Source organism: Lepisosteus platostomus, chromosome 7, assembly GCF_059453375.1.
Source record: "Lepisosteus platostomus isolate fLepPlt1 chromosome 7, fLepPlt1.hap1, whole genome shotgun sequence".
NCBI classification, from domain to species: Eukaryota; Metazoa; Chordata; class Actinopteri; order Semionotiformes; family Lepisosteidae; genus Lepisosteus; species Lepisosteus platostomus.
In genome coordinates, this window is record NC_142617.1 from 11,321,126 (window position 1) to 11,333,366 (window position 12,241).

The 12,241-nt window shown below is 35.4% G+C and overlaps 1 protein-coding gene across 10 annotated transcripts in view; it reads left to right on the forward strand.

Annotated features, from left to right (window-relative positions):
* The window catches only part of LOC148658177 (protocadherin Fat 3-like), a 203,681-nt gene that overhangs the window by 28,610 nt on the left and 162,830 nt on the right, over nucleotides 1-12,241 (forward strand). For 8 of the 10 annotated variants that reach the window (XM_088639231.1, XM_088639233.1, XM_088639236.1 and 5 more), the window contains exon 1: nucleotides 7,558-7,942. The exons of the other annotated variants lie outside the window; for them this stretch is intronic. In XM_088639231.1, coding sequence (XP_088495357.1) covers nucleotides 7,918-7,942 — 25 coding nt within the window. In that variant the 5' untranslated portion in view covers nucleotides 7,558-7,917. Of the gene's footprint in view, nucleotides 1-7,557; nucleotides 7,943-12,241 lie in introns of those variants that run through there. 10 annotated transcript variants of the gene reach the window in all.

Consider the following 12,241-nt stretch of genomic DNA (forward strand, 5'->3'; position numbering starts at 1 on the left):
CTTTTTCTGATAAGAAACTCTATCTTGGCCTCAAATGGACCTTCCAACATGAGAACTAATGGAAATCAAAGGATTATCTAGAGCAGTTCTACATAGAGAATCGTTTATAAATTTCCCAGTCTAGAAACCTCAGCACACTAAAGGAGGTATCTAGTCAATGTAATGGTCCCCGATAGAAGATAATTTACAAAATACTAACTACATGGGTGTGAATTATGTGTCCCTTGTGTTACAGTATGTGGACTTTATTTATGGCAATATGACATCTTATATGTATAACTATCATTTTAAAGAAAGAAATACATTCCAGTTTGTAAATCACAATTTTATGTTTATTGTTCTTGTTTCATTTGAAACGGTCTTCCATCCTTTCTGCTCTGAATAAATGTGATTGGCACTGTAGTGTACATGGTTAATATCCTTCAAACTAGGTACTTTCTACAAATACTGATGAATGTCAATTAGTTGTCTATGGAAGCACGTACAACACATTTAATTAATTTTACAAAAGTGTTGGCGGATCCCCATGTTCAAACAAAGCCAAGTGTTTTTATTTTGCTAAATTTAGAAAATTGAAACAATGCGATGCTAAACCTGCCCCCATATCATTATTGATATTAATAGAATATGCTTTAACTGTTCACTTTTTTGTAAGGATAGAAGACAACCTGGTCCATCCTTTCTGATTTCGTGTTCTTTAGGTGATTAATGCCTCATAAGAGGGCTGTTGCAGGACTGATGGGGACTGGTTTAGAAATAAGAGAATAATGCAAGCACTTTTCTTCAAACCAATTATCCCAGACTTATCTAGTGTTCACTGGTCCAGGTTACCTTTTTTCTTTCCCCTTGTCTCATTACAATGTAGTCGCTCCCATTGTTTTTCATTAGATGAAGAGGAAATAACATATTGCAGCACAGTTCACAGAAGTAGTTCATCATGAAATGACATTACATATACTGTACTCGATGAGCAAAGAATATTTTATTTTTTGGAGGGGACCTGTGTTTAAAGCATAAGACCGATTAACTCCAGCTCTACCTCAAGGCACAACACAACATAGACGCAAGAAAAGACTCATCTAGAGATTATGCACATCCAGTTGAAACAGATCATCTAAGGTATGAATTTGTGTGGGCATGTTTGTGTTAATATTGGTCTTTATCTCCTGCATTTTCCTCTGTTCCGTCATTTTTTTTAAATCTCTCTCTTCTCTTGCTCCTTCTCTCCAGCCTTTGTATTCTATGAATACACTCAATATTTCAGAAACCCAAAGGGCAAAATAAATTCATTGCATACAAAAGCAGTATTTTTCAAGCTCTTGCTAGTTTATAAATGAAGCGAATGAAAGATTTGTCACTTTTGGCAAGATTACTGCACGCAACAAGAGTGGAAGGCTTAAATAGGTGGCCAAATCAGAACTTTAACCATGCTGAAACATTGTTCGTGTAGATGAGTGGACTGAACTCTTAAGAGTCTAAAAAGAAATTAAAATGGGGGAAAAATGGTATTAAAACTTTTTCAATCTGGGTCATCTTCTAACATTTGAAACCTGCTCCAGTGCTGGTAAAATATTAATTCTTTGGATGAATTTAAATGATATGCTGCAGAGATATACAGCAACAGCAAACAAAGCATAAACAACAAGAGTACAAAGTTCTTTTGTCTCTCCTGATTTATCTCCAAGCTAGATATCTAAGCAGAGGCATGTGGGCTGCTGACAGGCTCCGTAATGTTTTTCGGTCCTGAACGAATGGTAAAAAAGAGTTTATTTTCATCGTGGTCTCAAATTCTTGAAAACATGGTTGTTTTTTTGATTGGCATGGAGACTTATTTGTTCTGTTCACATTTACAAATACTTAGTGACAGTGTCTTTTGATTAGTTTTGCTTATTCTTTGCACTCTCACTCCTACTTTTTAAACTTCAAACAATGTAGTAAATTACATGTTCTGGTATTTTGACTTCATCTTTGTAGAGCTTGAGAAATGTCTTGTCAAATGAAATGTTCCTCAGTGTTGACGTTAGGAAAATAAAATATTTCACTAACCTCTTTGGCAGTCTGTATAATTTTGTGTTTCTTTGTCTGAGATCATTGTTGCTCAAACTGTACAGTACATCCTTAGCCGCTGATGAACACTGGGATAGAATAATTTAACTTTACTGTTACAAAAAACCTGTTTTGTGAATACCATACTGTGAACATAGAGATCTCTTTTGACTCTTGCTCTGAAAAGGAATTAAACTGCAGAAGATTGCTCTAAAGTGATTTAATGTACTCTTGCCTAGCAGTCTGAAATTCCCCCGAACTACCTGATATTTCTCATAAAAAAATTATTGAATGACATTCAGACATTATTTTCCTTCCTTTTTGACAGATAACATTCATCCATCCATTATTCACTAACTGCTAGTGCAATAAAGGGTCACAGGGAGCTGGAGCCTAACCAGGCACTTGTTGTGCTGAAGGCAGGATACCCTGGATGTGATGCCAATGTGTTGCAGGGCCTACACAGGCATTTGCACTCACACTCACAAATGGGAAACAATTTAGACTCGCCAGTAAACCTAGGCAGTGTGTTGTTGGACTGTGTTCCCAGAATTCTCCACAATAGAAATGTCTGATGGACAGTGTTTGGAAATAGTCTAAGAAGGAATGTGAAAATCAAAATTCCTAGAACTCCTAGAAACAAATAGACTACATTAGTTTACTTCATCAAGAACTTGTATGAATCTTTTTAAAAAAGAGTTTGTCTGGTCACCTCACTTTGGTGACAACTGTTATGTAACCACATTTGTTACTCCATAACATTATTCTGCACAGGTGTGCATCTATTTTCTTCATCTTTTAGGTATTTTGAAATTATTTTTATACTTTTGTTAACAGAATACAATTTTGGCTTCTTATTGTGCTTTGTAATAATTGTACTGTATACCATACAGGATACAGGCTGCACTGAATGATGTATGAATGATTTCAGACTGACCAGTAAGTCAAACACCTGGAAATCAAACACATGAAAGGGTTTGCATGCTCTTTGCATGCCAGTTGTGAAAGAGATAAATGCTAAAACTGCTTTTATTTCATAGAACAGTGTACAGTATGAAATAGCTGAGGAAATGTTATACAACCAGCCTTTAAAAACTCAGTGCATTATTATTGTTTTATATTATATGTTTTATAGCAAAATAATATGGGAAATGGGAATGAGTCTTTCTTTGGGGCTTTTTGAGTTTTCTGTGTATGGTACCACTTAGCAGATTCTGAAGTTACAGATTACAGGATCTTGAGTCAATGGTAAATTGTAGATTCTTTTCAAACCTAAATTTTTTTACATAACTTATACATTTGGAACATAAGCATCAGTTTCTTTTTTAACCCCTGGTTTTTGGGGGGGGAAGTATTCTAGACATCGCACAGAAGCAAACTTTCTACTCGCTCAATTTAATGAGCAAACAGACGGCTCAGAAAACTTTTGTCAGAGCAACATGTGGACTGCAAAAGGTGGCTATTTGTAGATATGATTTGTAAAGCAAATAAAAGCTTGGAAAAGCACAAACTACATCTTTGAGTTCTCCACATACGCTTCAGGCCAAAAATAAATAGGCGCTGAGCTTGAGTTCTTGTGCTTTAAAGCTTACAGAACAGTCCATCTGGAATCCGTTAGGAAAAAGGCTAAACTTTAAAGACACTGTTTAAAAATACCGCAAGACCATCATACAGTGGCAGTACAGCTGCCAACTGAGGACAGGCTTAAAAGATACTTTTCAATGGCATACCCCTCCCCACCTCCTGCAGTTGAACTGCGTTACTCATAAGGGCTATTCCAAAAATGCTTCTGCTTAAACAGCTTATAATTTTCATTTTTTTTCCACAAAGTTAAGAAGCACTTACTTCAAAAATAGAACTTAAAACACAGTGCGTCTTCAATTTCACCTAAGGTATTTGTGATGTTTCACAACCTTTAGGGCAGTTTTTGAGATTTAATTGCTGAAAATTGCACTTTTGTAGACAGGAGTACATTCCCCTGTTTATGTGCAGCCAGTTTCTGAATGTTGAACTGCGCCACTGTCTCCTTCCTTTGCTGTTTTTCTGTGCATTAGGAATTTTAAAAACATGCCGCACTCACAATGTGTGTTTAGACACGTATGGGAGAACATAGACAATACAGTATCGCCAAGACATGAAAAGTGTGGCACATAAAGAAACACATTAAGGCTCTTAGCAGAATTTTTTTTAAATCAAGCAGATCTGATAGACACCTCATCACACATGCCTGCCTGCACAGCAGATATGTCTTGTGAGGGTGGGGGGTGAAGACATCTAGCACTCAAACACAGTCTGTGACTGACGGCTCAGCTGGTGAGGGTTGTTGATTGGAAATCCATCGCACATAGATCTTGCAGTACTTATCACAAGAAGTGAGAGCAGAAAGGATGGAAGACAGTTTGACTTTGAACTAAACTAACCGCTACATGATTATGAGTTACGCTGGAAAAATACAGATTTGAGGTCCAGGTTTTGTGTCATCCAATAAATATTAATAACAATGGATATCCTAATGATAAACACATTTAGTTTTGTTTTTGTCCTGAGGTTTTTCCTCATGTCTTGATTTGAATTAAAAGGAAAACCTAGAATATCAGTAAATCTGCAAATAAATAACCCAAAACATTTGTTTTATTGAGGTTTTAACATTGGCACCTTAAATGTAAGTACTTAATGTTTGGTTAATGACAGCCAGTATTTCTTGTCTCTTTGTTGGTTTCCTACCTACAGTATGTAAAATACATATTGACCAGAAGTGTTAGTGAACCTTTTTACTTGGGCACTTTTGAAAGATTATACTTCGCTGTCTATTGATCAGTATGCATCAATGCAAACATAGCTTTACCTGGCAAGGTAAGAAAGTTAGATGAAATATGTGTATTATTTATTGCTGTATATGCATACCACCTTTTACCCAGTGCTATTCGTTGACTACTCCAGTGGGTTACACAGCATATTATACGAAAAGAGAACTTAATATTAGAAGCTTCTTTTAAGACTACATCAATATATACCATCTTGCTGATTCAGCAGGAAAGAAATTACACAGGCACACCTCCGAGTTTACAGAAAGCAATAAAGACAGGAGAAAACCTATGCATAATGGAATAAAAAATGTAATTCAATATTAGGGCATTGTTCTTATACCAAGCAGGCAAACCAGCAAATGCTCATGAGCTGTAATATCTTTAGCTCATTGTCCAGTTTTATCCAGCACCAAGCACATTTCCAGTAGTATTCTTTTCTTAAACGCATTACCTTTTGTGCTTCAGAGACTTATCACATTGTAATCTAAGGCCATTTTTCACCTGTTGTACGTTTACCTTGAATTCAGTTATAGCAATAAAACGTCCTTGTCTTGTCAGTAAGTTTTATACAGAATATTGAACATCTCACTATGCTGTAGTACTTGCATGGTTTGGTAGTGAAAAGATGCAGCTGAGATGCAGGTAAAAGCTGTGGAAGATTATAGGGTGGAATTAATCATCAGAGCTTGTTTTTGTCGCATACCAATGCATTAACAAGTACCTTAAATTTATTAAATCACTAAAACATTTTAAACACCACTTGCTGGAATGCGTGAATATTCAGTAAGCTTAAATGGAATCACTGAGAAAAACACGCTTTAACAAACAATTGCACCTAAATTGCTTTATTGTAACACTGTTTTGTAGATACAACCTGCCGATGCTTAACATCTACAGCTAACGGCGATATTGAAAATTTGAAGTTTATGAAATTAAGTATTTCATGCAGCTTAATTAGTGTATAGACTACGGTGGATAAGGATGATTTTAAAGTTTGTTACAGAAATGTATTGTTGCGATTTTACAACCCAACAAGCATTTCTAGCCTTCTGTTATTGAAAACAGTACAGTATTGACTTTCTAGTTTTAATGCAATTCATAGGTTTCCAAATACTGATTATCTTTGCTTTTTTCCTTTCAACATCCTTTTTTTTTGCTAAGAAACCCCACTGGACTAGGCAGTGGTGCTGGCTCATTATTGCTTCCTTTGGACAGCATGTAGAAATCTTCCTATGAGAGCAGGGGGATGGGCTGGTTTTTTTCTCTCGCTCTTCAATCTTTTTTCCAGTCTCTACCCTCTGGTTATGACAAATTGGGTAGGAGATCGTTGCATTAACCTACCTAGCTTAGTCGCCATCTCATATTTGCAAATGTGCTCCTGCTGAAGCTCTAATTATACAAATCACCTGGGATAAAGACAGTTTTATTGTCACAATTAGGCGCAATGTTCTTGGCCAATATTGTGACAGCAAGTAGTGATTACAGTTGTTGAGAAGACTGTGACAGAACAGGCATTTTATATAATGGAGATGTGGGGTCTGGACTGTGTTGGGAAAAATATATACAATATACACAATTTAATTAAAATGTAATTTCATAAGGCACTTATTGTACTTTCTTACACTGCCTTTTAATAAATAATGGCTATTATTTATAACCTCTTGTACTAATTTATTTAAAGATTTTTGTTCGGGGTCCACCATTTTCATTGGAATTTTAATTATGTAATATTTATCCCTCACTCAAATGTAATTATGTGCGTTGAGGGTGTAATTAAGAAAGTGGTAGCTTTTCAAGATAGCTCATAGTACGGATAATACCTTATAGGGATTTGAAATTTCGAGAACACATTTAACAACTCTGGATTCTTCTTTCTCTGGAGAAAATTTACCTTCTTGTGCATCTATATATTTATATCTGTTTAAGTATTTAAATATATGCATACGTGAAATTTTTCATTTAGAAATCTAAAAGATTATGTTACTGGAATGTTATGTATAAAGAATAAAATCATGTCAGAGGGCATGTGAATACCCATGAAAACCTTGCACCTGAATTTTGCTTATACATTTTTATTAGGTTCGCAACACTGCTTTGAAATAAGAAAGGAGAAAAAGCAGATCAAGATTTTAAAAAGCCTTGGAAAAAAAAAAACGTTTGAATTTTAATCCCGATTTCAGCCAAAGTTTGGTTAGTGTCTTAGTGTAAAGCCGTAGATACATCTGAAGGTTAGCGCCTTGCTAGCAAGGTGTCGTGCTAATTAGGTCCAAAAGGATTTGAAAACCCAGGAGACTAATCTAAAGCAAGCAAATTCTTGAGGTCCGTGTAAACACTTCTGTAGTAACCTGGGCAATCTATTTATAATTCAACTCTTAATTTTTCTGTGGGTTCAAAATCTATTAACATCTTGTATGCAGACTATGGTAGTGTGTTTCCCTTTGTCCATTTAGTTAGATGACCTTGCTTCTTGTTTTTCTTTCCAGGGCTTCAAAACTCTGTTTCAATATGCAGCTGCCTGAAGTGCCGTTCGTTGGCTTGTCTTGTCAGCATTGTTCCAGTGCTCATTCCATATGTATGTCACATCCCAGCACTGCCCCCCCTCCCTTTTTCACCCCACCGCTACTCCACTACCCTCCCCCCTTCTGCTTTTGCTTTCTTATCTAAGAAAGATTGGCTCTTTTCTCTCTGAGCTTTCCACTGCAGGGCCAAATTAGAAGTCTTGGTAACAAAACCAGTGCAGTGCTACTTTCTCTTAAGTTTTTTTTTTCTCTCTCTCTCCTTTCCTATCTGCAGCTTGTGAGGGGATGCTACACGGCAGTAAGAACTAATCTTGGCAGTTGCTCAGTTATTTTTTTTTTCCCCCTCCTGGATCTGTACCACCACAGTGCAGAGTGAGCAAGCTCTCATGCTCCTGTGTGCAATGTGCTCTTAATCCCGCAGGACGTTTGTATGCTGTGCGCTTTGGGAACCTGTAGTAGTGAAGTTTTAAATGAAGAACTCTGTGAAGTGAAGGTTTCATAGCATGTAGCCATGAGAGCTCAGTTTCTGGGTTTTGAGAGAATGTATGCTGGTCCTTCTTTCCTCCAAAGGTAAGGATTCTGACATGTACCTTTTGAAAATCCTGTAGGTTGTTTCTAATTATTTACATTAGCTTCATAGTGATTTGAGTGCAGAGGCATGAAGCTACAGTAGTTAAAATTTGCTTAATTTTTTTTTTTCTGGCTTGCTTTTAATTGTAGCACTGCTTGAGTTTTGGACCTGTATGTAAAATAAAGGAGAGCAATTGGAATACATTAAGGAACATGTGTCATGCTCGGTTATAATAACATTGCAAATTTTAGATTTCCAAAACTTTTTTTTTTCTGAGTATACAGTGTTGTCTTGCCTCTCACTGAATGAATACCGGCTTACGTTTCCTTTCAAAATGTTGTCGGTTAAGTGCCTCAGCTATGTGCTGTATGCTGCTGCCAAAAACCATTGTTTTAATTGAGCACTATCTCTTGTTTGGACTTTTTAAAAATGTAATGGAATTGATTTTATGATTATCAGATTATCGCTTAATCTGATGATTTATTTGCATCTACATTGGTGATTTTATTTTAACTTTTTGCTTTTCAGTTAGCCAAAAAAAAACTTGCTCAATAGGATGATTTGGAACTTTGATTGCTAAGTGATGCGTCTGCCTGCTGTTAATCTCATGCATGTTACATTAGACAGCTGAAAACAAAGCCTTTTGCCCATACATCCTTAATTGCCAAAACATAATTCTCCATAATTGCTTGAAATTATTGTCAATCAGAATCTAAATATTTATAACCCTTTGCGTTTGGACATGTCAAGCTCTGTTTTCTTTGACATGTTATTTGTTTTGAAAAGGTTTAAAAGAATTGGTACACCCCCCTGCGCCCCCATATAATGAATTCCTTTTAAGTTTGAGCCACATTCATTTGTATAATAACACTGGTATTTCCCCCAGCACACCTAACAGCAATAACAATGCTTAAGGATCCACTTAAGAAATAGTGCATGGAAATATAATCAGATCATTTATACTTCTTTTACCAAATGCTTAGACTAAATTTTGGATGATTGCCATGGTAAGGCAGTAACCTGTGTCAGCCTTTCTAAAATCTGATGTTGTAAAGAGCAATGTATTTTGGGCAACAATATGCATGTACAGTACTTTGTCTTAACGATTTTATCTTATGGTTACAGCAGGGTTAAAGGACATGGGAGCACAGTGCTTATATACCTAAATGCTTCTTTGTAAGTGTGTATTGTCCAGTACTTACTGGTTTTTAGCGTACTGCATAATCCTTATCTGGGAAAATGTTCACTCTGAAGTTCATTGTGAAGATTTTATCAGGCTTTTTCTCTGTTCAGCAGTGCACACAAGCATTGTGAATGTAACCCACCATTTAGCACATGGATGTTCTTTTTTCTTTTCTGGTCTAAAAGGCTATTTTTGTATTTTTTGTTGTAGTTCTCTTTTGAAGCAGTAGTAACCCAAATGTGTCCTTCTCTAGGTTAAGTCTTCAAATGAAATCTGTTGGAACCATTGTACATTGTGCAGCAATCTTAGAGGGAGGATATACAATAGCTTAATTCCTTGTATTTCAGCCAAATTTCCAACTTAATTTGTTGCTTCTAAAATCAAATAAAATCTGATTTAAAAAAGCCATTTCAGATCATTTTTGTGAGATTTTGATACACATACAGTGTGTGGAATACGTACCATGGTGCAATTTAACTCATTTGCTGTAGATAGAACAGGTATATTCTCATTTTGTTAAATATTTCTCAGATCCATGTCTGGTTCTGGTGAATATCATTTCCAGGATGATACCCACAGCTAGGAGATAAGACAGCTGCTTCTACACTAATAAGTGTGTCAGTAAATGAAAGTTTGCATTTTCTATTGTCATAGCTTGAAAAAGTGAAGTGTACATTTACTCAGTATAAATCTGACAAAATGCTGAAAGATTCACAGCTATATGTGGTCATTGATGTACTGTAAATGCTCAGCATCCCCAAACCACATAATTAAAGTCTTGTCAAGTAGATAATTAATGCACTTGACCTTTAAAAATGTTTTTCACTGTATATGTAGTTCTTCTTAAGTTTTCTGTAAAAGCAGTGTGCACTGTTGTTCGTACTAATCCTTGATGGATCTGGATTTATGAAGAAATGATATATGAAAGTGGCTGATGTATTTACTGCAGATGGCAAATCAAATGAATTATTATATTTCAGAAATTAAAAATGATCTCAAACACTAATCAACTCAGAAGTTAAATCAATTGTGTTAGCATGGGAACTGAAATTTAACGCGGATTGAATATCCCTTATGTTTTTTGAGTGGTTCAGGTTCCTAATTCTAATTATGGGATTCTTAAGATATAGCCTCCTTTTCAATATCTATTTTCAGTCCTGACTTCTCCTTTGCACTGCAGATGTAATTTTCACTTTCTCTTTTCTTTAAAATTATGAAGCAATATTTTACTTAATAGAAGAAAACAAGTAATATTATTTGATGGGTTCATTGTACATTGTAGCTGCAATATTTCAGCTCTATTATTACTGTTTTTTTTAATATATACTTTATTTTTATTTCAGACCAGTGGGGATTTGGAATCAATAGCTTAGCTGTTATTGCTCTCACTGCATGATGAGTTGTATGGATCTAAACCTTTTATTTCCTTCAAAACCTGAACAACACCAATATGAGAATACCCCCTTTTAGAACTCAAGGAAGAGGTGACTCATGAGTAGTAGTATTGGAAACCCCTTCCAAAAACATTTTGAAGCACTACCATCACACTACTTTTAAAAGAATAAAAAGAATGTTGGAAATTTTAATATTAAAAAAATCAAGTCTCTGAAACGGGGGTGTCTCTCACTGTGAGACTTCAACTAATGTCCTTCTATCATACATTGTTTTATCTTTTAAAAGTTCAGTTATTTTTAAATTGTTAGACCAGTTAGACTCCAATACAGTCAAAAAGCATATGCTGCTTCATACGTTTAGATGATTTGTTATTCGTTATTTCAATACATTCCTATACATGCCTTCGAATCCCATGTCTTAGTATTAGAAGATATGTAGGTACAGTAATGCTCTCCTGTGCCCAGTTTGGAGATGCAGTCTGACATTGTAACAGAGATGTTTAAGGAAATGGGAAAAGATGAGCACAATCTCTACAAAAAACAAAAATTGGCTTCATTGCACACTGCACCCTTTTAAGCTGTATTGAAGAATAAAAAGTGAAGTGAAATGGGAAGAAATCGGTTTCTGTTACACAAGAAATTCTGAATCCATCATTTTTTATTGTTATTGAAAAGTGTGTAAAACCATGTGAGCCTTCTCAAAGTTCATTGTCACATAAAAAAAGGATACTGGACTTGATGAGTGCCAATGAACTAAAGCCCAAGTGGAGGTTTTTGTTTTTTCTTTTATTGTTATAAAACTTGGAAAATTATCATCTTTTTAACAAAAATATCACATTTTATCAAAACATACATTTCTCTGAAAATGTGCTGTATGATTCTTAAATTTCTAACAATTTTATATAAGGATGAAGTCCATAGTAGTGAAGTCCAGTGCTTGAGCAAACTATTGTATGCACTGAAAACCATCATCTGCTGTAGGTATAGTAGGTACAGACATTGAATAGTAAGCCTTAGCCCAGTAAATAACTTGTATTTATATACAAAATAATAAATATCCTGTATGTATAATCTACTGTAGGAAGCGTCCTCTCGTGCTCCATAGGGTTATATCAATACACCATGTAATAAATTTCTCAATTTCTCTAGTTCTCACTGTGTTATGGGGCTGTTGGCACATCAGACATGCCTTGAATGTGGGTGCTGTACTTCAGTGGTGAATGAATTGGGTCCCTTCCAATATTTAGAGTACTTTGAGGTCCCCTGGGAAGAATAGAGATTTTTGAATGTAACAACTTATTCTTATTAGTATTGACTGAGACACTGGCTTTAGCACACTTTAAAATTTGATGACAACTAAGAAGAACACAGCTGGACTGAAGTAAAAAGAAATTAGGCCTAATAAATGGGTTAGGTTTTCCCATATGTACCAACTCTTTGGCTTTCGCAGTCCTAGATTACCTTAAAAACATTCCCTGCTACTGTACTTTGCCTGTCTAATCAGTCCATTGCTTATGCATGTTCTATTATTTCAGTTTTTTTGTTTTCTTTTTTCTAAAAACATGGATTGTATCCTTAATGTTCAAGTGTAATTACTTTTTGCCTTACCCTGGCTGGTTAATAAAGTACAGTATAATTTTATTATTTCCCAAGATGCCAAAATGACTGTCAATATACAGTATATATATATATTTGCCTCCATCACCCACAGTTATTTGATT